At 46.9% G+C, this 27826-nt stretch overlaps 1 protein-coding gene across 5 annotated transcripts; it reads right to left on the bottom strand.

The window, feature by feature from the left end:
- Positions 1-1807: 1807 nt before the first annotated feature.
- On the bottom strand, positions 1808-27393 carry PRELID3A (PRELI domain containing 3A). Of its 5 annotated transcripts, none has more exons than XM_082697398.1 (7): positions 27270-27391; positions 18531-18699; positions 17035-17124; positions 16060-16130; positions 15848-15950; positions 4735-4862; positions 1808-4470 (listed from the first exon to the last, which is right to left on the bottom strand). In XM_082697398.1, exons 1-6 carry the CDS (start codon positions 27299-27301, stop codon positions 4779-4781), a joined length of 549 nt encoding a protein of 182 aa, XP_082553524.1. In that variant the 5' UTR covers positions 27302-27391; the 3' UTR covers positions 1808-4470; positions 4735-4778. The 5 variants fall into 5 exon arrangements, with proteins under 5 accessions (XP_082553524.1, XP_082553525.1, XP_082553523.1 ...); XM_082697399.1 differs by having other exon boundaries at positions 1808-4467; XM_082697400.1 differs by lacking the exon at positions 1808-4470 and adding an exon at positions 14167-14254 and having other exon boundaries at positions 4773-4862; positions 27270-27393.
- Positions 27394-27826: the final 433 nt, after the last annotated feature.

Below are 27826 nucleotides of genomic sequence, written 5' to 3'. Positions count from 1 at the left end.
AGGTCCAATATGGAAATGCGAATAAATGAGAAATACAAAGATGGAACCATCAAGATGTCTTCCAAACACTTGTAGTTTTAATCTGTGCTCTTCAACAAGTCACTGTCATGTGCAGCCCCTGTGGCTTTCCCCAAAGTCAATAAATAAATCACTGCAGTCCTAAAGTAGCTAATTCCAAGACAGAAGCTTGAGTCAGTAGCTCCCACCATTAACATGGTTGACTTTGGAGCCCCAGAAACCCTATGTGCAGATCTTGGTTTTTCTACCCAACTCTGATCAATGGCACGCCCCACACCTTCCTCTCTGGGCCCTTGTCTGCTTCCAGAGCTCCTGGGGGGAAGTCACGTGCACAGCCTTGCCTCCCAGCCAGCTTCTTCCCATTAACAAATTGATGTGCACATGTATGTAGACCTTGGAGACCTATAATTGAAGCCACTACATAACTGCAAAGGGCATATTTATCAGTACTGAGTTTGTGCTCATTAACTTCTTTGCCATTTGCCTCTTCTACATTATGGGAGTTAACGCTTACTAGTAATGATAACATTTTGATTAGGCTTTCTGTGTCAACTGGACTGAAATTTTCAAAATATGAAACTACAGTTGCCCCTTGAACGATGTGGGTTTGAACTGTGCGGGTCCTTACTGCAGATTGTTTTTTCTTAATAAATACAGTAAAGTACTGTAAGTATATTTTCTCTTGGGATTTTCTGAGTATTTTCTTTAGCTTACTCTATGGTGAGAATACAGTATAGGAAATGTTTACAAAATATGGGTTAATTGACTATGCTTTTGGGAAGTCTTCCAATCAATAGGCTATTAGTAGTTAAGTTTGGGAGAGTCAAAAGTTATATTAGGGGGGCATCAGGGCCTCTAACTCCTGCATTGTTCAAGGGTGAACTGTATTTTAAATTTGTCGTAGTAAAACAATTTGGTCATTCAAAGTATAAGGAAAGCTATGGAGAGGTGCATGATGATAGCAGATATTCTGTGCCGTGTGTTACTATTAATACGTAATTTTTAAGATATTGTGATTTTCGGTAGCTATGAATAAACTGCCCGTAATTGGCCACATACCCGCTATCAGATACATGAACTCCCTTAATCCTCAGCTCTGAAGTAGGCGCCATTAATATCCTCTCTCACAGAAACAGCAATACCGAGCTATCATTTCCCCAAAATCAGAACACCAGCCCAGCACCCAGCCTGAGGCATCTCCAATGCCAAACTGTGCTCATTGCCCTGCTACATTTCCAGCTGTGTTTCCTCTTGGATGCTAGGATTCTGAATCCGGTTCTCACATCCCCCAAAGAACTTAGGGATGCCCAGAACTGTGTGGGGAAAGCAGAACATCTGATCTTGGCTCCTGAGGAACTTAAACTAGTCAGCCAAATATGTGAACAGATTTTTTAAAAAATTGTCCCAGAGAAGCATAAACGTCTAGGAAGATATACCAAGCTGTGAGCTTGTTTATCAGTCAAGGACATGTTCATGGAAGCAGAATTCCAGGCAGGTTCAGAAGGAGAGAACCCAGCATTGACCACAGAATAGTCTGATGCCCACCTACATCAGAGTCATCCAGGCCAATGCCTAGGCCTGGTTTTTACTTTTTCCAGAAAGGAATGAGGAACTTCTATAACTTTTTATTCAGGGAAAGTTACAGTGAGATTATCTGGGAATGATCTGTCAACAAGAAGAGGAACAGAATGAAAAGGGGACCACTTAGAAAGTGATTATACAAATTTAACATAAAATGAAATATTAGTTATGTATTGCTACGTAACAAATGACCCCAAGACACTGTGGCTTGAAACAATAAACATTTATTATCTCACAAGTTTCCATGGATCAGAAAATCAGGAGCAGCTTTAGCCGAGTGGTTCTGGCCTACCATCCCATGAGGTACTTGTAGTCGAGACGTCCACCGGGCCCAGAGTCAGTTCAAGGCTTCCCTGGGGCTAAAAGATCCATTTCCAAGATGGCGCCCCCTCATGGCTCCCTCTCACAGCTCCTAACCCATGGACCTCTTTGTCCGGCTCCTCCTATCATTCATGACCCTACAGCTGGCTTGCCCCAGAGCCGGTGATGCACGAGCGAGCAAGGTCCAAGTCACAGTGTCTCCTAGGACCTGGCCTGGGAAGTCACAGAGCATCGTGGAACGTTCTGCAGCAGCCCACTGGTCATGCACTGCTCAGTGTGGGAGGAGACCACGTGGGATGTGGCCAGCCCTCCCAGGAATGATAAGGTGATAAACACCTAAAGCAAATTGCGACAGTGAAAATGAGAAGGCATAGAACTGACCAGAGATCTTTCAAAGGAATGTTTGGTTTCCAAACAGCTACAGAAAGAGCAGGAGAAAGAAGTCTTAAATAATCCGGGTTTTGTATTTGGAAAATGGAAGTAGCACTACTTAGCAATGGGGGGAACAGAAAGCAGCTGGGTGAAAGGGAACAAATTCAGCTTCATTCATGCTGACTGAGAGTGCAGTGGAATCCCCAAGAAAAGGGTCAGCTTTAAGGGCCAGAGAGTAAATAGTAGGCTTGGTCACCTCACGGGGTCTCTGCCACATCCTCTTCTGTGTGGGAGGTTTTACTTACAACCCTTTAAAAACGCAAAAATTTTCCTTAGCTCATAGGCAAGAGTCTGCCAACCCCTGCCCTAAGCAAGCTGTCCTATAATAATGCAAGACAAGCATAGATCACAATGAGCAGTCAAGTCTAGAAATCCCAATTAGTCCCGAGTGAGGACTCATGAATGTCCTCCCACTTGCCTCTTTTACCATTAACAGTTAACACTTAAGAGTGATTATAAAAGTTAAAAAAAAAAGGGGGCGCCTGGGTGGCTCAGTGGGTTAAGCCTCTGCCTTCAGCTCAGGTCATGATCCCTGGGTCCTGGGATTGAGCCCCACATCGGGCTCTCTGCTCAGCAGGGAGCCTGCTTCCCCACTCCACCCCCCGCCTGCCTCTCTGCCTACTTGTGATCTCTGTCAAATAAATAAGTAAAATCTTAAAAAAAAAAAAAAAAAAAAAAAGTTAAAATATATGCATGACAAAAAAAGGATGTTCCACTAAGGAGGCCCAGGGTTCCCAATTCCAGCCCCGCGCAGTGGTGCCCCTCAGGGGACAGCCAGCGCCAGCAGTTAATGGTGACGCCATTGGCCAAGGTGCCACCAGGCTGCACTGAGGCGCTGCCCATCCACTCCCTGCTTCCATTCTTTGAGATGGTATAGGCGTCTGCGTTTTCTGATGAGGAAACTGCAGCTCGGTTGTCCCACACTGGCCCAGATGTACCGCTGCATACCTAGAAATCTGACAGTTGGCACACAAAGGGTACCTGTCTCAGCTTCCAAGTCACCCAAATAAGTAACCCTGCTCCTTCTTGGGACCCTGAAGTGAACAGAACCTATGAGCACCTGTTCTAAACACGCCGGGCATTCCCTAAGGCTCAGCCATAAGGAGAGAGCTGCTAGGGAAGACCCTTCTGGGGTGAAAAGATGAAGTTCACAACAGAAACACCCAGCAATTAACTCCTATATCAAAGCATGCCTAACCCTTCCTTAACGTGAGCACAGAAAATGCCGGAGGCAAGCAGGCATCTACTCTTTAGGAGCCAAAAAACCACCAGCTCAAATCAGATACAGTTTTTAATTGTTGGTTCTAATGCCAAATGGGCGGAACAGTCTTCAAAGAATATGTAGTACAAGCACTCTTCTACAAAGAGGGAAACTGTTTCCAGAGAGCACCTGGCTCTGCTTCTGGACGAACCTTCTAGAACTAGCTACTTAACCAGAAGGCAGGACCAATGCAAACACCATAGGTTGGCTTGTGTGCCCACAGTGCTCTAGAAAGCCCAACTTCCAGAGGAAACAGCATCCCAGGAACTTCTACTGTAGCTGAAGAGTAGACACAGTAACTAGTGTGTTCAAATTTATTCCTACCGAACTCAAGGGCCACAGTAACAGGGATGGATATACCACTGGAAACGGAGGAAAGGCAGCAGGATTCTGGATTTATTTCTATGCTTGGGCAATAAAATAAGTGAATAATAAATATGACATCATCGAAATAACTAGTTTCTCCCCATAGTCCTTTCTCTTCTAAAAACGAAACTGGTTGGTTTAGTTAAAACATCAAAAAGGGAAAAAGTACCCTATTTCATGTTCAGAAACTAAAAGGAAACAGGGATGCTTTATGTTATGCATATAATTAAAAACCCATATCTTAAGTTAAATCTAAGGTCTGTGGTCAGCAGAAGATAAAGTCTGGTCAGTAGAGTCAGCGCGCACGCAGAACAGCGTTCCAGCTGCGGAATGTCAGCAAACGGCAGCCCGCGCGCGGTGGGGGGCGCACACGGCTGACTCGACTCCCCTGCGTTTGTGATCGCCGCAAACTCAGGATCATAGCCCCCGAGAAACTTCTATGTGAACGCTGGGAGAAAGCCATTCCCTTTCACACTCTGATATTCTGGCTTCTGGGGAAAGGATATTAGAGATTTAATCTCTTGTTTATTAAACAAAACTTTCCATCCCCCCCAAAAAAAGTGAAGATGAAGCTATAAGCCAAGATGTGGCACATTTGCTTCCTTTGCCAGAGTCCCTTTTCTAAATGTCTCTAAGCATGCACTAATCACGGAGGCTCCCTCCGACAGATCAGGTGGGGAGCGAGCGCGCAGACCCCTGTTGGGAGGAGGGGGTGGGGTGCGTGGCGGTGGGGGGAGGTGGTGATCGCCTTGCACCTGCTGCTGGGCCTGCTCCTCCGGTCCTGGGCGCCGCGGGGGCTTCACGCTCTGGCGCAGGCAGGGGCTGCCAGGCCCTCCAACTCCGTGTTAAGTCGGCCGATCACCCACTCCAAGGCCTCGCGACCCTGCCGAGAGAACAGCGTTGAGGACCTCCCGGGGTGCGTGCCCCTGCCCGCTGAGACGAAGCCCACCGTGTTAGGGTCCCACCGCGCTTCTCTTCAAAAGCTCCTGCCAGAGAGGGCGTCCAGGAAATGAGGCCCCTTGGAGGGCTGGGGGAACCTACAGAACAGGAACGCAACAGCCGCGTGGAGAGATGATTTGTTGAGAAGCAACACTGTATGATTAAAGGTGACCTTTCACCTATTTTCTCAAATTCAAAAGCGAGGTTTAATTTCCCAAGGTTCTGCCACCCAGCTTGCATGATATGCTATCATACGACCTTCGTATTTGTGCTGAGTTCCAAACAGAGCCGCACAAATCAATCCAGAATCCATTCCCACGCCAAAATCAAAGTTATACAGCCAAACTATTTCATACTGAAGAACTCTGAAAATAACCACTACCACAGTCTTGACTATCTGAATTTTTGTTTGTTTGTTTGTTTGTTTTTGTTTTGTTTTCTTTATAACGGAAGGCAGAGGAGAATGAAAAATCCGACAGGTGTGTATGCTTATTTGGAGGACACTCTCAACCCACCAAAGCCTGGAAGTGGCTGAGTAACTGACATTTACATACCCTTGCCCTAAAGATGCAGTCTTCCTCTGGAAGGACACTGGGGGGTCCCTTGCACATGCTAGCCATTTCGAGGAGTCAAGACAATCTACCTTTCCTGATAACTCTTAGCCCTGCTTCACAATGTGCTTTCCCAGATCACAAATTTCCGGGTTCCCCTCTAGAACAGAACCCCCTCCAGGGCAGTTTTTAGACCATGACCTCCACGAGGAGGAACAGAGCTACCTAGTAGTCCAGCGGTGAGGCTGTCAGGAGAGAAAGGGTTCAGTGTCAAGGTCGCTCGAGGGGGCAGAGTGCGGTTTGCAGAATGACAGGTGTTCTACCCTGCACCCACTGCCTTTGTAAATCCAGGGCTGATCTACAAGGAGCCCCCAGATCCCGCAGGAATTAAGACTTCAGTGCTACACAGCTAAATCTCAAGAGGAAAGTTTTTCAGGTGATGTTGCTTAGAGAAAAAAGACAGGCACAAAAGAGTATATACAGTACAGTTCTGTCTGTGTTTAATAAAAGAAAAGAAAAAAATACATAACTTGCATTTGCACAAAACACTTCTGGAAGCCTTTGTAAAAATCAGGAATTAAACGGCAAATGCCAGGCTCTCCTCCCTTGCAGGAGGAGCTTTTTACTCTTCAACAGAGTCCTGTGCTGTTGTTGTTGTTGTTGTTTTTTTTTTTAACCATAAAAATGGGCTGCTTTTATGTATTTTTGGAAAGAATATTGTTTATAAAAGCCAACAGAACTCTGATTTCAAGATGGTGGGGAAAAACCTTTGGCCTTCTGTCCATAAAACCATCAGGAATACAAAAGAAACAAAATTCAGAACCCACGGAGTCAGCATCATCATTGGGCCACCACAAGAAGGTGGAAAGCAGAGGTGCGGGCTGTGAGGCGGTGGAGGGGGTTCTGACACAAGCCATTCAGAGCCCCGAGGTGTCCAGAGAGAAGGGACACATGGGAGGGAACCACAGGGGAGCCTGGCTCTTAGACCCCGGCTGCCCCTGCCCCCAGAGGTTGAGAAGTCTTGTTGGAAGAAATGGAACCACTCCAGAGAAAAAGTCATTGGCTGTCAAGGAAAAAGCCAAGGACAACCTCCATTGTCACCCTGCACCTCGGCTTGTGTGTCAAGTATGTCAGGAAGAAAGACAGCTCCCATGCGAAGGGGCACGGAGGAGACACGCAGAGGCAGCAGAAGGCTCCTCTTCACATCTACTTCTGCAGAGAGAGGAGGGAAGATACTAAACCGTGAGGCAAGAATAGGACGCCATAAAGAACAGGAGAGACCGAGAAATTAAAAGTACAGTTGCCCAAATGAAAATGAGTGAAGTTATTGGAAGATAAAGTCCAGGAAATCTCCCCAAATTCTCCCCCGTTCATTCCTTCCCTCTCTTCTTGGCAACAACCAGCCTGCTCTCCGTCTATATGGACTGTCCATTATAGACATCGTGCATACATGGAAGCATTCAGTAAGTGGTCTTTTCATGTCTGGGTTCTTTTATTTTGCATAATGTCTTAGCAATTCTTGCATGTTGTAGTGTGTATCCTTACTTCATTCTTTTTATGGCTGAATAATATTCCAATGTCTATAGGGACCACTTTTTTTATCCATTTATCAGCAGAAGGACACTTGAGTTTCTACCTTTTGGCTTTTGTGAGTAGTACTACTGTGAACATTCGTGTACAAGAATTTGTGTACTTGTTTTCAATCCTTTTGTGTATAAAAGTAGGGAGTGGAGTTGCTATACCATGTTACATTTGCATCGGTATGAACAAAGGTTCCAATTTCTCCGTATCTTTGCCAATGCTTGCTTTCCATTTAGTTGATTATAGCCAGCCTACTGTCTTCTGCCTCCTCTAATCTGCTATGGACTCCCTCTAGTGCATTTATTATCTCAGTTACTGAGTTCTTCATCTTTAGCTGCTTTTTTTTTTTCCAGTCTCTTTGTTGAGGGTCACACTGAGATTCTCCACCCTCTCCTCAAGTCCGGTGAGTATCTTTATGTTCACCATTTTGAATTTTTTATCAGACATATCTCTTATTTCCATTTATTTGGCTCTTGTGCTGTGATTGTGTCCTGTTCTTGATTTGGGACATATTCCTCTGTCTCCTCATATTGTCTGTGTTTGCTTCTAGGGGTAGGAAAGTCTGCTACATCTCTTGATCTTTAAAGTAGGGACCTTATGAAGAAGAGGACTGTGTTGTCATGCAGCTCAATGCTTCCTGTTCCCCGGAACCAGGCACTTCTGGGATGTCTCCTGTGTGGGCTGTGTGTGTCCTACTGTTGTCCTTGAGATGCATTTGCATTTGCCTTCAGTTCAATCATCTGCAATGGCTCCCTTTGCCTGCTGTGGGTTTGGAGCCACTACTGGGCAGTATCCGCAGTCTGGTCAGATGCCTGCCTTCAGCCCTCTGCCTGGGTGTCCCACCAAACTGCAGGGTGCGCTTCCTATGCTGCCCTCGGAGAGGCTTTGGCTGGAAGGTTTTCGGTTATTGATTCAATGTCTTTAACTGTCATAGACCTATTGAGAGTCCATTTTTTCTTAAATCAATCTTGGTCATTTGTGTGTTTCTCGTAGTTTGTCACATATAGGTCATCTACTTTGTTTTACAGTTGTTCACAGTATTTTCTTATATCTTTTTATTTCTGTAAGATTTATAGTAATGCCTCACTTTCATTTCTGATATATTTATTTTGAATCCTCTTTTTATTCTTGGTCAGTCTAAAAGTGTAAACTTTGTTGACCTTTTCAATGTAACCACTTTGATTTAAATAATTATTTTTCTATTCTCTGTTGATTTCGTCTCTAATCTTTTTCATTTCTTTCCTTCTGCAAGCCATGGGTTTAGTCTGTTCTTCGTTTTCTAGGTCCTTCAAGTCAGGTTAATGATTTGAGAACTTTTCTCTTTTTTTTTTTAAGTTTTTTTAAAAAATTTTATTCTTATTTGACAGACAGAGATCACAAGAAGGCAGTGAGGCAGGCAGAGAGAGATGGGGAAAGCAGGCTCCCTGCTGAGCAGAGAGCCCGATGCGGGACTCAATCCCAGGACGCTGGGATCATGACCTGAGCTGAAGGCAGAGGCTTTAACCCACTGAGCCACCCAGGCACCCCTCTTTTCTCTTTTTTTTTTTTTTAAGATTTTATTTATTTATTTGACAGAGAGAGATCACAAGTAGGCAGAGAGGCAGGCAGAGAGAGAGAGGAGGAAGCAGGCTCCCTGCTGAGCAGAGAGCCCGATGCGGGACTCGATCCCAGGACCCTGAGATCATGACCTGAGCCAAAGGCAGCGGCTTAACCCACTGAGCCACCCAGGCGCCCTCTTTTCTCTTTTTTAATGTAGGTATTTGCAACTATGAATTTCCCTCTGATCACTGAATCCCATAAGTTTTCATATGTTGTGTTTTCACTTTCATTCACCTCAAAATGTTCTAAGTTCATTTATAATTTCTTCTTTAACAAATTAATTTAATTTGTTGTTAGAAACATAATTTAAAAATTCCATATATTTCTGAATTTTCCATTTATCTTATACTGTTGATTTCTAATTTCACTTCATTGGGATAACAAAAGATACTTGGTATGATTTCAGTCTTCTTAAATGTATCAAGACTTGGGTGTTTGGCCTAACACGTGGTTTATCCCGGAGAATAACCCAGGTGCTCTTGAGAAAAACGTGTATTCTTCTGTTGGATGAAGTGTTCTACGGATGTCTGTTAAGTCAAGTTGGTTTATGGTGTTGTTCTTGTCCTCCATTTCCTTACTGATCTTCTGTCTAGATGTCCTATCCATTGGTGAAAGTGGATCCCTGAAGTCTCCAGCTATTATTGTAGAAATTGTCTTTCTCCTTTTGTTCTGTTAATGTTTGCTTTATATATTTGGGGGCACTGTAACTTGGTGTGTAAATGGTTATAACTTTTGTCATCTTGACGAACTGACCCCCTCGTTGATGTATAATGTCCTTGTTTGTCTCTTGTAACAATTTTTTTTAATATAATGAGTTTTTTTTAAGGTTTTATTTATTTATTTGATAGACAGAGACCACAAGCAGGCAGAGAGGCAGGCAGAGAAAGAGAGAGGAAGGGAAGCAGGCTCCCTGCTGAGCAGAGAGCCCAATGCGGGGTTCAATCCCAGGACCCTGGGATCATGACCCGAGCCGAAGGCAACGTCCCAACCCACTGAGCCACCCAGGCGCCCCTCTTGTAAAAATTTTTGATCAAAAGTAGATGTTGTCTGATATTAGTATGGCCACCCCAGCTCTCTTAGTTATTCTTTACATGGAATATCTTTTTTCATCCTCTCACATTCAACCCATTTGTATCTTTGTATCTAAAGGGAGTCTCTGGTAGACAGCATATATAGTAGGATCATCTTTTTTTCATCTATTCTCCCAAACTCTGTCCTTTAACTGGTTTGTTTAATCTATTCATCTTTAAAGTAAGTAATGGTGAAGAAACACTAACTTCTTACTCTGTTCATTGATTTCTATGAGTTTTATGACTCTCTGTTCCTGGACTCTTTCCAGCCTCATCTCTTGTGTTTGATTGATTTTTTTAAATTTTTATTTCCTTTTACTTATTTATCTTTTTAGTGTACCATTCTGATTCCTCTTATTCCTTTCTGGGTCTGTTTTGATTATTTTCTTACTGCTTATCCTGGTAATAATTAATATCTTAAATTCAGAAAAAATCTAATTCGAACTGATGTCAATTTAGCTTCAATAATGTGGATTCTCCAGAGAAACAGAACCAATAAAATGTGTACATATAGACAGAGATTTATGTTAAGTAATTGGTTGACATAATTATGGAGGCTGGCAAGTCCAAAATGTGCAGGGTAGGTTAATCAAGATTCATTAAGTGCTCCCCTGCTTGAAGCATTTTATTAAAATCCACAGTTCTATACAAGTTGATTTTGTCATTTTTATGCCAGCTTATTGGTTGTTTCAGTGGAGGGACCAATTCTGGGAGTACCTGCCTCTACCATTTTCCATGATGTTACTATTAATATTTTTTTAACTTTTAATTTTGAAATTATAATAGATTCACAGGAAGCTGCAAATATAGTACAGGAATGTCCCATGTACCCCTTACCCACTGCCCCCAATAATATCTTGCATAATTATAGTACAATATCAAAGTGAGGGATTTAACATGCACAGTGCAACACAATGAATTTTTTTAAAGTTCGCTTCAAACAAGGCTTAACTGCATGAAATTTCACAACATCAAGGATAAAGAGATCCTAATAGCTTTCAGAGAGAGAAAAAAGTCACATACAGAGGATCAATAATCTAAGTGGAAAACAACAGAACAATGCCTTCAAAATTCTGAGTGGAAGGTTTGTTTTTTTTTTAAGAATTATATGTCCAACTATGCCATGAACGAAGTATGAGAATAGAAGAGACATTTTCAGATATGCCAAGTCTTAGAAGCCATGATGAGATGTTGTTTTCCGTCCTATGACAGGGAAGAGAAAAAGGAAGGCAAGGAAGCAAGGAAGCAAGAGTTTCAGGAGAGGAGAATGTCAAAGAAATGTCCAGAAATTCCCAGGGAAAGGGATGACATCCATATGGCTGCTTGGTCAGAGAGTAAGTCCTGCCTTCCAGAAAGGAAGGTGCCAGAAAAACTGGGAGGCGGTGGGCTGCCCAAAAAGACTGACCTGTGGAAGATGACATCACGAGGTACTGCAGAGAGCAAGTAAGAATATGGAAGGACTCAGCCAGAGATTTTTAAAAAATAAAACTAAGGGGCGCCTGGGTGGCTCTGTGGGTTGAGCCACTGCCTTCGGCTCAGGTCATGATCTCAGGGTCCTGGGATCAAGCCCCGCATCGGGCTCTCTGCTCAGCAGGGGGCCTGCTTCCCTTCCTCTCTCTGCCTGCCTCTCTGCCTACTCTGTGATTTCTGTCAAATAAATAAATAAAATCTTAAAAAAAAATAAAATAAAATAAAACTAAATACATGAAAAGAATAAGACAATTACTATTATCACCAAGGGGGAAAAAGTTGTATAAGAAAGAAAATGCAATTATGGCTTGGTAATAAGCAATATCTATGTATTTGTATTTTCAGAATTATGGAAACTCTGAATGTGCTTTCAACCATAAACAATGTAGTTATTTTGAGGGAATGGGAGCAGAGAGAAAGAGATGAGAGAGATAAAATAATACTTTACCAAACAGGTAAATAATATCTAGATAATGTCTAAAATTGGCAAATCAAAGAGCTCCTGGTTAAGTGTCTGCTCCTGGTTAAGTGTCAGGTCATGGTCCAGGGTCCTGGGATGGAGCCCTATGTCAGGTTCCCCGCTCAGCGGGGAGTCTGCTTCTCCCTCTGCTTCTGCCTGTGTTTCCCCCTGCTTGTGCTCTCTCTGTCAAATAAATAAATAAAATATTCAATAAAAGAAAATAAAATTGACAAATCAAGAAATAGCAGAATATGTTTATTATTTAGAAATCTAGTGGTAAAAGCCAAAAACTACCAAAAGAGTTGAGTGTCCCCTCAGAAGGGTAGAAATGAGCTTTGCAGAACGAGTAAGGGGGGAGGGTTATCTTACCATAAATCTTTTAACTCCTTTTTACCAGGAGCTATAAGCATAAAATATTCAGATGAAAATAGAAATGAATATCATTTCATTTTGGATTAGAAATACTATTATCAAACAAAAAACACTATCTAAAAAAAAACGGTAGAACACAGTTCTACTCATCCCTAATGGAGAAGGCCTTCTCTAAAGTTTTTAGAATTCAAAGCAGATGGAAAGATTTTACATTCTGCTTGTGAAAACGGGAAAGTTAAAATTCCCACCCGGAAGTACCTTAAAGCTGACAGGACACCTCGAGTTCACAAGCACTCTTGCCACCATCCCATCTCAGTGACCCCGACGCATGAGCCTCCCCACGGACGTGTCTGGATGGTGACAAGTAACATAAGCCTTCAGCCCCAGGGGGTCGCTCGTCCCAGAGCCCAGGACAAGCCAGCCACAGCCTGAGGGCAGGGCGCTTTGCTCTCTTGACCAATGTCAACCATGTGATGGGAGAGCTCACGGTGCTGTCACCACACGTATCACTGTGGGGGTGGACGGCCCTATTCCAGCATGTGCAGACCTGCCCTAACAGTGGTGAGGAGGATGCACGGCGTCGCCTCTGACGTGACAGACGGTGGCCAGAGATGTGTGAAGAGACTGACAGTGCAGACAGTTGGCCAAGGGGCGTGGGAGGGAAACAGGGGGTCATCAGGAAAGAGCAAAGTTGTTTAGTAAGCTCCCAAGGGTCGGCAGAAAATTGCTAGACGCTGCCGTCCAGAGGAAGACAGACAAGGCATAAGAGCAGTCTAAGAACACCGGCCCGGGGGCGGCTGGCCTGTGGCAGCAGTGGTGTGGCAGCTTTGTGGCCCTTGTCCTCCTCCTGCTAGCGGTCTTCCCTTCTTTGGGTCTCAGTCTGCAACAGACAGGCCTCTTGTCTTGAGAGGTCACAGCCAAAGAGCCCAGTGGAGGCTGTGACTAGGCAAGTGGCAGATTCCAGCAGATTCCACACCTCTCCCAGACAGAACCATACTCAAGGCTCGCTTATTTCTTCCTTTCCTTCTTCCTTCCTTTTTTCCTCTTGTTCTTTCGTTCTTTCTTCTTTGATTTTTTGGATGAGGCATCTGATTAAAGATTGAGGCAGTTTAGCTCTAGTTTGTGAGGAAACAGAATGTGACAGAGTCCACAGCTCGGAGGGACGTAGCATACATGCCACACTGCCCACACACACTATGCTCACCAGGCTGGCTCTCTATGTGCAGTCACCTTAGTGGTGCCTCCACGGAAGAAGAGAGAGCCAGCAGCAGATCATGACCTTGGGTTCAAGGTGAAGGTCTCTGGCCAACTTAAGCTTCAGCAGGAAGTTCTTAAAGGAGCCTGAAACACACGGCTCCTGTTTGCTGACTGAGGCACGGCGTGTGTACACACATGCTGCAGACAGACAGACAGACCAACTGTGGGAAGCGGAGCCCAGAGCAGCCCAGTATGGAAGGTCAGCAGGGTGAGGGTTTCAAGGCAGGAGTATAAGGATTCCCTAAACAGAGGGAAGCAGGAAGTGCTCTGACTTTCCTATGAAGTGTGAAGATGACTGCTGACCAATTAAGCGTCAAATCCCTTTCCGGTAGTCCAGCCACTGGTGGCCTGGGAAACCAAGGAATGTTTGCAAAGCTCAAGAAGATGCTAGAAATTGCTTCTGCCACTAAAAGAAAAGCGCCAGTAGCAGTCGTGTGGCTGGGTGCTGGCGCTGATGCAAGGCCACAGGGCATTCTTTGTGAGAACATGTGCAAATATTCAGATCCTACCCAAAACGAAAAATTCCTCCCATTGGATCGGTCTGGGACTACTCGCAACAGCCTCTTTCCTGATGCTGCAGTAATTCTAGGAAACGTGTAAGCAAGCAGGTGCTGAGAACAGCCTGGGAGAAGCTGGACTGCCTCTCTTAGAGACCAGATAACAAATCTGGATACCCAAGTCTCCCTGGGAAACAAATCCTGCCGTGAAACAAGGAGATGAATTAGGAAGAGGAGGAACTCATGGCCGTTTCCATTTCAGAAGATACTAAGGAGCCGGGGGCAGGAGACACATGCAGCTAGACCTCAGAACACCCCACGCCAGCCACCATGCACACGGTTGTTAGCAAGAAGCTAAATTCTCTACGGGGTTAAAGAGCACTGTAGTTACCACTGTTGGTCATAGGGTGCAGGTGCAGACCCCGTTAGCTCACGGCGCGCTCAGAATTCTCAATTATCCACTCAATAGCAGCCCACCCCTGGAGCAACACAGAAAGAGTTCAACACGGTGTAAGAAATGCGGCTTCTCTCCCGGCAGACAGCAGGTCTCGGCCTGCGTTCGAAATGGCACCAGGAAAGCGCTACGGTTTTAAAGGAGACACAGAGGTCACAGTTCCCGAACAATCTTCACCGCAGAGGGCAGTTTCACAAGCTCAGAAATCAGGTGGTACGTATTCTGCCCGAAATCCTCACACCGGCTGGGGCTGTCCCCACACGGGCACCCATCAGCGGCACTGTTCCCTCCTGAGTGCTGGACTAGGGGGCGACCTCGCAGCCTTCTCACGAGTTCATCCCACCCAAATCCCCGGATGACCCGCTCCCACTTCGCCCCCTTCTCCGGAGGGTGCTGTCCAATGGGAACACAGCCACAGGGGAGGAAGTGATTGTCTGGCAAGGCTTCAACACAGCAACTCCTAACATGAAGTGAAATAAAAGACTTTTCATTTGGCCCTGCTGAGTTTCCCCTGACACTTCTCATAGGAGGCCTCGGAGTGGCTTTGGCCTCGCCAAGTAGTCCCTGCCGCCTGTAATTTACTTTTCCAGCAAAACATTTTGGGCACCTGCCCTAGGCAGACCCTGAACACACAAAAGTGAGTGAGGTTCTGACTCCTCCCAAGAGGCTCGCAGTGTGGACATGAGGCAGGCAGCTCTGGGCCCTGTCTTCCCCAGCCTCCCCTGAACTGAGCTGAGCGACTGCCAACATTGCTCAAATTTGGATTTTTCTTGAAAACAGGGCAGGCCAGCTCTTCTCTCGGTGCCAAGGCTAAACGCAAACTGTCAGTAGTTTTCCCGTTAAATCGTGACAGGCATGGTAGGCACCCCCACTGGTCCCCAGAATGGAGACTTACTTCTGATCAAAACAAACCAGGAGAGAGGAAGGAAGGAGAAGTCAGCTGGGAAGACATCAGCCTGGGAGGGAAGCTCAGGTGAGATCCAAAGGCCTTGCTCTGGCCAGTGAGTTACCTGGAACTTGTGGAACAGCTTCCACAGCTTCCAAGCCCCTTCCATCAGCTCTGCTGGGGAGGAGGGCAAGCCGGACTCTGTAAGCAGCATCTGCCTCACTCAGGCAGCCCTCCAGCTAGGGACGTGGGGAGGATGGCCTCCTGGGATCCAACCCTTCTCCTCACCTCCACAAAGCTTACTTCCCACAGAGGGGAGGCACAGAGACAGCAGCTAAGTCCAGGGGAGCTTGACGGATGAGAGGCTCAGCCTAGGCCCCTCAGTGCCTATTCAGTGGGAAAGGACAGCACCTGAAAAGCCTGCCTGACCAGGTTCACATGTAGGGTTTGTCCTGGGCACTGAGCCTGTGCTGTGTCAGCTCTTTGAAGTGGTAGTTCCCTCTGCTGGGTTTCCATTCCACGTTCATGCAACACTTCCCCTGCCCCCCAGGCCTGGGCCAGCCTTCCCTGCTGCAGGTTTTGAACGTAATCGTGGAAAATGCGGTGATATCCCAGGTTCATTGGCGACCAAGGATGCAGCACTGGGTAGGACTTACAGGACGACACATTTTACCCCCTCAATCTGGCACTTAGCACCCGGAGTGCACACGGGGCTGGGCCTGAGCGCCGTACCTTCTTCGCATTGGATGATATGGTATTGGCCATCAGACTTTCCAGATAGCTGCCCAAGCTGATCCCCTTCACGGTGATGATGGCTTCTTGTGTGAGCACCGTCCTAAACAAGAGCAGCAAGTAAGCGGGCTGTGTGGCCCTCACAGAGGAGAGGCCCCAGCCCACCCCGACCTTGGAGTTCAATGTGTCAATCCCAGGACGCAGGAGCTTACATTTCTGGGTCCTCCGGATGGGGCGTGTACACCAGCCTCTCGTTCACTGACACCAGGTTTGTGAGTGTGATCTTGAAACAAAAAATGGCTTTAGGTTCTATTTCTCTTGCATTTCTTCCCAGACCATCTGCCCAGACCCCTCCATCCCCAGATTAGCTCACTGAAACCAGAACAGAAGAAACATCCAGCCACCCCCTGCCCCGCCAGGGCAGGGGGACGCCACCATAAGTCCCAGGGAAACCTGAAGTCCTGGCTGCACCTTCTGGTGACCATCACCTGTCCTCCACACCCAAACATAAGTCTGGCCTGGTCTTCAAGGACCTTCCAAACCGCCAAACCAACAGCAGTCATACAAAAGCAAAATCCTTCTGGGTTAGCCTCCAGGAAAATGAGCACAAAGCTACTGAGAGCATTTTTATAGAATAGGATTTTATAAAAATAAACCATGTTTCTAGCCCATGCATTTTTCCCCAACATATTTTTTGAATGTGCAGTGGGCTGATATAAATTTTTTTGAATGAGAGAGGAGTGAAGGGGAAAAGGTGCTTTTAAAATTACTGTTAGAAAATAAAATAAAATAATAAAATAAAATAAAATAAAATTACTGTTAAAAATCACCTCTGCCGTTGGAAGTCAGGATAGTGGTTATATGGAGGTTGGGGTGGAGGTGCCCCCCAGAAGGGAGTACAGGGGGAGCTCCTGGGGCTGGTCACACCCTGTCTCTGATCTGTCTGCTGGTTACAAAGGTATGTTCACTTTGTGACAATTCATTATATGCATTTTTTCCACACATTTATTATACTGAAATAAAAAGGTAAATAAAATACTGCTAAATAAGTTCAGCCTTTCCATTAAAAATAAAAGATTCCCTTAGACCAAAGGTGGCTGGAAAAAAAAAAAACAAAACTAAATGAAGACATTACCGACCATCCCCAGGAAAACCAAGCACCTTTCACATCTTAGGCCATTGCTTACATTGGTGGAACAAAGTTCCATTTTCTTCTCTACTGGATCCACAACAGAATGTTCTTTGATGTATGTCAAAGTCCTACTGGTCCCCAAAATCTAAAAAACAAAGCAAAGCTAGCATAGTCACACGTCAAAAGTTTTATTCTGTAGCATCAAACACGAATTTCATTTACTAATTAAGTCCTTTATCTATTCAACAAAAGATGCCACTGGGGACACAGCCATGGACCTCCCCACACAGCTCCTTGGGTACCTCTGTCCCAGCAGTGGAGGCCAGCATGGGTCCAATGAATGGATTCAGGTAGAGGTGAATGTGGGACAGTAATAAATGCCTTGACAGAAGAGAAAAACGGTGAGGAGCAGGAAGTGTAGGGAAGCCCCTCTGCGGGGTGGTGGAACCACAGAGGGAGAGGCACCAGGCAGGGTCCTGGGGTCAGCAGACTTGGCTGCAGATGACACCTTCTGGGCTCTGACCCATGGGCTGAGCTCCCGGCACGGTGAGAGGCCGGCATGGGAGGGAGAAGGTGGGTTCACTGGGCTGTTGGGCCCACATCAGGGCTGGGAATCTGTGTTGAGAAGAGAGCAGGGGTCAGGTCGGGCAGGAGGAAATTGTGCTTGGATTTACATTTTCAATGACTTCCCTTGATGGTTCTGCAGAAGAGACTTGTCAGGGACCGACTGTGTCCCCCAAAGTTCATATGTTGACCTCCTGACCCCTGGCATCTCAAAATGTGAGTGTATTTGAAATAGGGCCTTTGGAGAAGTAATTGAGTTGAAATGCGGGTCATTAGGGTGGACTCTACCCTAGTCTGAGCAGTGTCCTCATAGGAAGGAGAGATTAGGACACACTGAGGGAGACAGCAGGGCTGCGTGAGGCAAAGCACCACCACCCACAGACACAGCAAGAGGGCATCAGGGGCCAGCCAAGGAGAGAGGCTGGACGGGACTCCCCCCCCCCCCCAAGGTCCTCAGGGAAATCAACCCCGCCAGGACCTTGATCTTGGACCTCCAACTTCCGGGGCTGTAAGGAAACAGATGTCTGGAGCCCCCAGTCTGTGGCATCTGGCTGGGGCGGCCCCGAGGGACACAGGGCCGAGAAGCGCTGCAGGAACGGACTCGATGCTGATGGGCCAGGGCCGAGAGTGAGGAACCCAGGCCACATACCCCGGAGATGGAAACTAAAGGAAGTTTACAGAGAAACAAACGATCTCGCAGGCTTCTCGGAAGTCCTGAGTGCGTGCTCCCAGGAGAGGCTGTCACCTCCTGCGGATGGGGACTGCCAGGCAGATGCGGGTGCAGCGGGGACAACCTGGGTGCAAGCAGGCGACGCAGGTAGAGCCTGGGCTGGGCAACCAGGGTGCAGCCAGGCCACGCGGGTGTAGCCTGGGCATGCGCGGGAGCGGGCCGCCGCGGGTGCGGCGCTGCGGTACCGGGGCGCGCCGGGCAAGGTGGGGGCAGCAGGACAATGTGGGTGTCGCCGGGGCACGCAGTGGCGCGCTCACCGCTTTCACGAAGCCGGGCAGCCCCCACTCGGTGCTGAGGAGGCGATGGCTGTGTAGCCGGCCCCGGCCGTCCACACTGCGCTCTAGCACGTCAACTCCCACGACACAGGGGTTCATCGGATTCGGGTACTTCCTCATGGCAGCTTTGATGACGGTGTCCCATGGGTGGCTGGTGGGAAAAACATAATCATCCGGAGTGAGCAGGCAATCCCTCCATTTGTAAGCCCCAGCCGCATGGGGCCGCCAGGGGTGCTGTGGCCCACGGAGTGACATGAAGATCAACGTTAATACTCTCATTAAGTGTTTTTTAAATTTCGTTTTTAATTAAAGGTATAGTCGAACCAATCTATCTGAGGACCCAGCTCCACACCCAGATCCAGGACGCTGCGATCCTTCTGGGCTGACCAGTGGCCATCCGAAGGCTTCGCCTGGCAGGACTGGTGAGACACTGGGGACACAGACGTCTCAGGCTGTTGGCAGCCATGCTCTGTGTCTGCATTCCCAGCCCAGGTGCTGCACTCACAGGCCACCCCAGCACTGGGGTCTTGCCTGAGCCACTTCCCTCCCTCCACTCAGGACCTTCCTGCCCACTTCTCCCATCACCCCACCCCAGGCACTCTCCCAGTCCCTAAGGAGGCAGCACCCTTTCCTTTGGGGCTTCAAGTGGAGAGACATGTCTCCCCATCCCCAGCTTCCCACCTGCCCCTGCCATGGTAGGGGCAGAACACTGGGGAGCAGGAGTCTGTTTGCCTCTGTGCCTGCACTATTGTGGTGCCTGAAGGCTTGGCTGTGACTTCCAGTTGGGCTGCTTTACCTAGCTGACCACCTCGACACCTGGAGCTCAATGCTATTACCGTACAGTAAGGCGCCTGCCTTATGTGTGTCTAGAACAACAGGCTACTGATCCCAGCTAGTGATGCTCTACTGAGAACCGGCTGACCCGTGAGCAACAGTGGTTTGAACTGCATGGGGCCACTTATATGTGGATTTTTTTTCAATAAATACAGAATAGTCCTGTGAATGTATTTCCTTATGATTTTCTCTCTCTTTTTTTTAAAGCTTTATTTATTTATTTGAGTGAGGAGAGCACAACCCTGGTGGGAGGGGCAGAGGGAAAGAGAGAGAGAGAGAGAATTGCAAGCAGACTCCCCAGTGAGTGCAAAGCCCCACGTGGGGCTTGAGTTCATGTCCAAGATCACAACAGATCAAAGTATACTACTTCCTATCAAGAGTCTATAAGTCCTATGGTACCTATTAAGAGTATCCCCTTTTACTTTCAAAGGCATCAAAATTTGGATGACAAGTTATGTATTAATCCTGAAAATAAGGAGAGAGAACTCAAGGAAGATGCCCAGGTTTCTGGCTTGAACAACTGTGTGGATAGTTGGGCCATTTACTGAAAGGGAATTTTTTTTTTTTTTTTTTAAGATTTTGTTCATTTGAGAGAGAGAAAACACGAGCAGGGGGAGGGGCAATATACATCTATATCTATATCTATATCTAGAATGGCAAAAGGAGAGGGAGCAGTAGGCTCTCTGCTGAGCAGGGAGCCTGACGTGGGGCTCGATCCTAGAACCCTGAGATCATGACCTGAGCCTAAGTCAGATGCTTAACCAACTGAGCCACCCAGGCATCCCTGAAAGGATATTTTTAAACAAAATACAATTTTCAGCTGCACAGGGGGTCAGCGCTCCTAATCCCCCACATTATTCAAGAGTGGACTGCACTTTGTCCCATCTGTGAAGTGGTATGTGACGTGAAGTAGCCAACATATTTTTTTTTCTGATTATAAAAAGTTGTCCAAAATATGTGTGAAAATAAAAGCATCCAGAATTCCACTACCCAGAGATGACCCCAAGCTGTGTAGGAGTCCCTGAAGGTGTTCCAGCTCTCTCTGAAGCTTCTCCTGCAGGCCATTGCCCCACTTTCTCTGGGCCTGAGCCCTAGAGATAGGGGGATGGACACCTTTGTCCCTGTTTTGTGTCCCACTATCAGAGAGGTCCCAAAGCACGTTCACGACCGCCCAGTGCTTCTTTAGTGCTTGGTTAGGCTCAGAACCCTACGGCTGTCCACAGGGAGTCAGAGGTGCCCCTTTAGGTTTTCAGTGTGGATCCCCCCACCCCAAGTGCTTCTTCCCCTAATTCTTCCTTCCCCAGGATGTGTGTGCTCCCAGGAAGCATCCAAGCCCCCGGGAGAGAAGAGTATGTCAACGACACCATCATTTTTTGCAGTTGTACCCGTCAAGTTTAAACAGCATGTATAGACACAGCCCAGAGTCAAGACCTAGACACATGTGGCACACCCACGCACGCATGCACACACCTTACAAAAATTAAACTGGAATCATGCTCAGACCATACTCAGACACTGCTTTTTATATTTAACTGATAATGAACATCTTCCTATATCATGAATCTATTTCCAGAAATCTGATTATGAAGAGCTACACAAGTCATCCTAGAGGTATTTATATGGAACTAGTTCCCTGTAATAGGTTACTTCAATTGCTCCCAATTTTGCTCTATAAAATAAAGACAGTAGCAAACATTTGTATATACTGACCTTTTACATATCTAATTTTTCTTTATGATTAATTCCTAGAAATGAAATTACGAAGTCAAATATCAAAGATTATGAACAGATGGGCTGGTTTTGTTCCGTATTTGCCATCCTTTTAAAGTATCAGTTACCGACCATTAATTTACTTTATGCTTATAAAACTCTGTCCTCTGTCAAAAAATTTGTAGCAGGGCCCGCTCTAGAACCAGGTCTCCCACGCCCCTGCCCTCTGTTTTTTCCATTATGTTCCTGATCTAAAATCTCCTCTTTTAAACAAAGAAATGCTTTTTCAAACCATGGAATCGTGTCACTGAGTTGACCTGTTCACCAGCTGTAACAAAGAGCAATGAAGACACAGAGATGTGGTTACACCTGATTGCTCAGAAGGACCCAGAGCACAGCCTTCTTTTCTGAGGAAGAACTGTCAGGGACACGGTCGATCCATGATCTAGGGAACGGGGCAGAAGCTGGAGTTGCTTGAGAGCAGCAAGGGACTGAGTTACACGGGGGCCTTCTCACTGAAATACTCTGCAAGCATTGCAGGCTAAGGTCCTAAGAGTTGTTCCCACAAAAATCACTACTTTAAGCAGAATAGGCTGTGCCTCCTAAAATTACTTAAAACTAGCAAAAAGTTGAAGTATTTGTATGAAGTGTATCTTACACAATAATCTTTCTTATATAGAGAAACCTGACATCTTTCTACTGATGATTTAAACTAAATACAAGCCACTTAAAACACTCACATAATAAATAATTCTACTGATTACAGCAGGAGGGCCATGTAAGTTAATATAGACATCAACAGATTCAAGAAGTAACATTTTTTTAAAATAAGGGTTAAATACAGTAAGTCAGTATCACACACTTCTTGGTTAAAGGAAATACTCTAGTAGTCATTGCAAAAATGGCAAACTCTGGTAATATCAAGTGTTGGAAAAAAGGGGGAGACTGAGCTGTGGATGGTGAATTGGCTCAAGGCCTGGGAGATGCTAAGAGGGCTGGTGCCCTTGTGTTAGGGCTTGTGTGCCAGTGTCTGGCTTAGGCAGACCAGGAACTGGCTGAAGTTTATTCTGAGAGGTGCGGTCCCAGCTATGTCTGTGACTCACAGTAACCATGATGGAATGGGAATCCATCCCCGGGGTGGGGGTGGGGGGCTGCCTCAGAGCACAGCACTGCTGCAGAAGCACCAGACATCACCCCTGCGGCACCTGGCCCTGCAGCCCAGGAGGTGGTGGGATTCAGTCCACCTGGCACACTGGGGAGTGGAAAGGAGTAACACAGGCATCTCTCTATGCACAGCCAGCGTGTCAGAAGATGAAGTGGGATGAAATCATAGGATGCCTGGGATTTGCCTAAAATAACCCAGGGGGAAGGAGCGGTGGGTAGGGACACGTGAAGCCAGCCGGGCTGTGAGAGGGTGACTGTCAACGTGGGAGATGGCAGTGGGCTCTCACTATTCTCAGCTCTCCATTTTTGCATACTTTTAAAAATTTCCATAACAAGCTTTAAAAAAAAAAAAAATGAAGGCTGCCCCAAGCAAGGCAAAGCGTTCCTGCACCCACCCTAGCAACTCTAGGCCCAGACCAGCAGTTCTCAGCCTATGGTCCATATCTGGAGGATTCCCAGGCCCTTTCCAGAGGTCTGCCAGGCCCAAACTGCCTCAGTGTTACTGAGACATGACTTGCCTTTTAGACAATATTGACCTTTTACCCCAATGCTGCAAAAGCAACAGAGGGTAAAGTTGGAGGCCTCTTCCCATGAATGCAGGCCCTGACCCCAAACCGCACTTGGTGTCAAGGCTCACTGCTGTTCACTCAGGAAAATAATGCCAGTGTCTCTTAAAAAAATCCATTATGAAATAGCAAGACTATTAATTTTATATTTAGACCCTTAAGTACTCCTCCATTAATACTCTGAGCAAGAGAGCGGGGTGCACAGGAAGCTGACCGGCTGCACTTGGAGGTTCAAGTGGCTGGGGGAGCACCAGGCAGCTGGTGGGCGGTGGGGCCCAGCCAAGCTGCGGCTCTCCAGCTCAACCCACCACGTCCACATGAAACAACAGAAGGACGGACTTTGCTCATTCAGACTTAGGTATGTGGCCGGCATATTCTCCAAAATGAATACAGGGAGCCTATCCCTTCAAGAACAACTGATGGTTATTTGCTGCCAAAGAGAACATTTGAGCTTTTGATCACAAATTGAAATTTTAGAAAACTTGTATCCTCTGCCAGGAGCCTGATGACAGCCCCATACTGCCAACCCGATGAACCCATATGTTCCAAGTGACTGGTGCGGGATGTCAGGGAGAGACCCACTCATGTTCAAGGCAGGCTGACGACTCTGGTCATTCTGCTTTCAGATCTTCCATTGCAACGAGCTTCAGAAACCACTTGTCTTGTTACAGCAGCAAATTACTTAAAGCAGCCACAATCACTTAAAAGGCTATTAAAATACCAAACGGGTTTTATTCATAGAGTGAGGCTGGGTTTTATTTGTATATTTGAATCAAAACAACAGATTGTAAAACACTGGTGCAGAAGCAGACAGGAGGAGCAAGCTATCTTCTGTTATGCCAGAGATTAGCAAAAAAAATAATAATAATAAAAAAATAAAACAGCACCCCTCTTCCTACTAATTTTTGTGCTTTTGGAAAATACAGGTTTGTTTTTTTAATAAAAATGTTACTTATATGAATGGAGTGGGTTTATCATTATTAATTTGAGTGAATTGATAAATATTTTTAAACATATCCATTTTAATTTCTAATATGGTAAATAGTGGTAGGTAGAACCCACATAAAAACTGCCTGGGGCACCCAGTATTTTCTAAGAGTATTAAGATGTCCTGAGGCTGAAGGGTTTGAGAATTGCTGGCCTAAGTGGGCCCCTGATTAAAGGGACTGGAAACGTATACAGGAGTGATCACTGCAGTATGATATGGGAAAAAGGGAGAAACGTTATATCCCTTCAATAAGAGAAAGGATAAGCTGTGACATAGTTATACAATGGAATATCATGCAGCTAGAGGATACACACACACAATCTCAAAGACATACTGTGTGAAGAGAAATGGTCAAAAGATCTGTACCAAGTGATACCGTTGATTTCCATTTTAAGACAACAAATGCCATTATGTATTGCTTATGGAATAACACACACACACACACACACACACACAGACACACAGACACACAGGTAGTCCGACAGACCTTGAGAAGGATGATACCCACCAAGTTCATAATTTTGCCTGTGGGGAGAAAGGGAACAGCACTCTTGTCTGTAATGTTCAATTTCTCTTATTTAAAAGAAATGGTGGGTAGGTCCTTTTCCCTGCTCTTGGCTGGAAAGCAAGCCTGCTGGAGTACATATCCCCGCCAAAGCTCCTGACTTCCCTGAGATGGTTATCACTTTTTAGATACCGGTAGCTGCTGGAATCCAAGGAGTGTATGACCTTGATGTTGCCAGCCAATCTTGTGTTGACTGTTAGGAAAGATCTTGTTCTAGGCCTACCTGAAACCTTGGTCAATGCTGTGAGGATGAAATTTATAAACCTGTTTAATTTGTAACATCCCTTTCTATATTTTTATATTTCAGTCCTATATTTTTCATTACTATTTAAACTACATTGAACCCCATCTAGGTAACACACATGCTGATTCCGATGGCTTTCCCAGAGGGCTCTCCATTTCCATGGCTGTGTTCATACTGCTCTCAGCTATGCCCCACTCCAGGCCCTGGGGTTTCTTTCTTTCTCTCTTTCTTTCTAAGATTTATTTGTTTTAGAGAGAGAATAAGAGGGAGAGGAAGGGAGATTCCCAGGCTGACTCTGCAACGAGCACAAAGCCAGATGTGGGGCTCAATCTCATGACCCTGAGATCATGACTGAGTTGAAAGCAAGAGTTGGGCGCTTAGGCAACTGTGCCACCCAGGCACCCCTGGGTCCTGGGATTTCTTCAGGATGTGGACACAAGAGGAAAACTTGATAAATGCCAAAGCTTTTGTGCCTGATTATCTCTTGCCTTTCAAGAGTATGTTTATGAAACTCCAATCAACGAGTCACCTGTCAGCACCACAAATATATAAAAAGTAAACAAGTATAAAAAGGAAAAGAAAGGTTTATAATCCCCGAAGGGGAGGGTGGATCAGTGATTTTAAGGACTAAGCAAATGGAAACTCATTAATAAGGCCTAGCTAGAAAGCCAGGCTTCCAATTTCATACTGTCCTACAGAGGGCCTGTTGTCACAGAATAACACCTCACTCGCCACCTGTCTGCCACAAAGGCCTACCTACCACCGTCCTCAGCCACGTTTGCCAATATGAAGTTCAAAAATCAACAGCAGTTGTTCAAAAACCAATGGCAGATGGTCAGCACCTAGTCCACAGCAACTTGGGGGCCTCCTGGGATTCTTTTGGTGGACAGCTGCCCTCATTCTGGAAGGGCACCCGGTTTCCTTGAGATTCCTCACCCCCTCACTGAGCACCTACTGTATGTCAGGCACCGGAAGAGTATCAGCGACACAAAATGAATAAGGTAAGGAATGAAGGACTGATGCAGGATGCCATACCAATGAACCTCAAAAAAATGTGCCGAGTAAAGGAAGCCAGACACAAATGACCACATATTGTATTATGACTTCTAGGTGAAATTTCTGGAAAAGGCAAATCTATAGAAACAGCAGCTTAGTGGTTGCCTGGGGCTGGGAATGAGTGGCAGGTGCCTGGGAATGGGAATGAGGAATGGGAATGAGGAATGGGAATGGGAATAGTCTTTGTAGCATGATGGAAATATTCTGAAACGAGACTATGGTGATGGTTGTACAACTCTGTAAATTGACTAAGAATTGTTGAATCATACACTTTATGAGGGTGAAGTTTATCAACAGTGACTTTCCATAGCTGACCATTCACTTCTGCTTGTCAACCAACATTTCAAGAACTTCTAGGGCAGTCCTTCTCAGGTGTTCAGGGAGAACACTGAGCCCCACTGCCTGGGCACACAGTTTCAATGATTTAACGTCTTCCCTCTGCATTCGGATGGTGCCAGTTATCTCCAAAATTGAGAAAAGAATCTCTGGAGTCATTCTCACTGGGGTTTTCACAGGATCTCTCAGGGAAGCCCAGTTGAGAAAGACTGCAGACCATACAAAAATCAACACTCAAAAATGAATCTCATAAACTCTAAAGATTTCATTAGAAATAATTTCAGAGGTTTTAAACCACTCGATAAAGTTTTATTGTAATAATTTTACATTAAAAGGCCAAAGGATGACAATTTCACTTCACGCAGTTTTGTTTTGTTTTGTTTTGTTTTGTTTCCCCAAAACAAAATGCTTCTCCAAGTGGGATCAAGGAATCTTTAAAATCTGTGTTCCTTTAAAAAATCTTAAAGGATAATTGTATAGTGTCACATACCAAAGTGACTTAGAAGATACCATTTAGGTCACGAGGGTACTCTTAAAACAGTTCTCCGTTTTCCATGCTGGCTTGGAGGCCTTCCATGCCCACAAGTGCATTCAGGATGAAAGACCCCCCACAAGCCTTCTCCACCTTTGGCTTCCTGCCGAGCTCACAGCTTAGAGTCTGGGTTCAATGGCACAGCACAATCTCAGCAGAGGACCGGGCCCGTTCCCCAGGCCCCTGTTCTCCCTAGGATGCCGCGCGCCCTGCCCCAAAGAGCGCATGGTACAGGCGAGATCGGGCCTGCTCCTGGGTGGGCTGAGGAAAGAAGGCTGTCACTTTCCGGGGGCCCCCTCCCCGCCCCCGGGCCTCCGAGTACACCAGGGCGCCCCGCCGCCCAGCGCCCTCGCCGGCCCGCGCCGTCCGGCCTCATTCGGGTGGCTGAGATCCGTCCCCGCGCCTCGGCCCTCCGCCAGCCCCCCAGGGAAAGGCCGCCCCCGGCCCCCGAGCTGCGACAATCCCACCACCGGCCTCCGTCAGTCCGGCGGCCCCTCCATCAGACAGACTGCACCACTCCGCCGGCTCTCTACCTAACGACGCCCTAGAAAGGACAGAGCCTGCCCCCTCTTTTTAGGATGCCAGGGCCGCGGTCTGGGAGCGGCCAGCGCGGGGCTGGGCGGGCTCGGCGAGGGCCCGGTCTGGGGTCCAGCCGTTCCTCGGCCGCCGCGGGGGCAGGAGCAGGCGCCGGTCCGGACCCCACCGTGGCCCGCCGCCCGACCTCACCCGAACACGTGCTCCGAGCTCCAGATCTTCATCGCCGCCGGCCGCCGGCCGCAGGGCGCGGGCTACCCGCTCGGACTCCGCGCGCCTGCTGTGGCGCGCCCGGCTCCTCCCTCCCGGCGCGTGGGGGGCGGGACGGGGGCGGGGCGCGCGCGGCAGGGGCGGGGCGCGGTGGGGCTGGGCGGGGCCGGGCGCTCTCGGGCACCGCCCCGCTTGCCTGTCACTTGGCCACGAGGGTTGTGGCAGCTAAAAATAGGGATGCGGGACTCGGCTGAGGCCGCGGATGGGGGATCTGCGCTGCGGCAGGGAGATGCGGAGACAGCACCGGCTGAAAATGCAGGGATGGAGGGTGAGGCGCTAATGCTCATCGTTCAGGTTGTCCAAATTGTAACAAAGCACTCTCCAGCCAGCCTGGTTTTTACTGTTGGTTAAGTATAAAGAAAAACAAAATCTTCCAGACCCCCCAAAAACTCCCCAAGGGAAGAGAAGAGGAAGAAAACAGTTGAGGGCGGTCCCCTAAAGATATTGCAGAGACAGCAAGAAATCTCGCGCTTTTATGT

The sequence above is a fragment of the Mustela nivalis genome, assembly GCF_964662115.1.
Source record: "Mustela nivalis genome assembly, chromosome: 14".
NCBI lineage: Eukaryota > Metazoa > Chordata > Mammalia > Carnivora > Mustelidae > Mustela > Mustela nivalis.
This window is presented reverse-complemented; position numbering and strand designations above follow the sequence as displayed.

Excerpts from the sequence above, each read along its gene's own strand:
- PRELID3A (XM_082697398.1), bottom strand. The coding sequence starts at position 27,301 with ATGAAGATCTGGAGCTCGGAGCACGTGTTCGG. Across the intron at positions 17,125-18,530 it reads TGCCCGGCTTCGTGAAAGCG|ATTTTGGGGACCAGTAGGAC; the intron begins GTGAGCGCGCCA and ends TTTGTTTTTTAG. Across the intron at positions 4,863-15,847 it reads TATCATCCAATGCGAAGAAG|GGTCGCGAGGCCTTGGAGTG; the intron begins GTACGGCGCTCA and ends TTCTCTCGGCAG.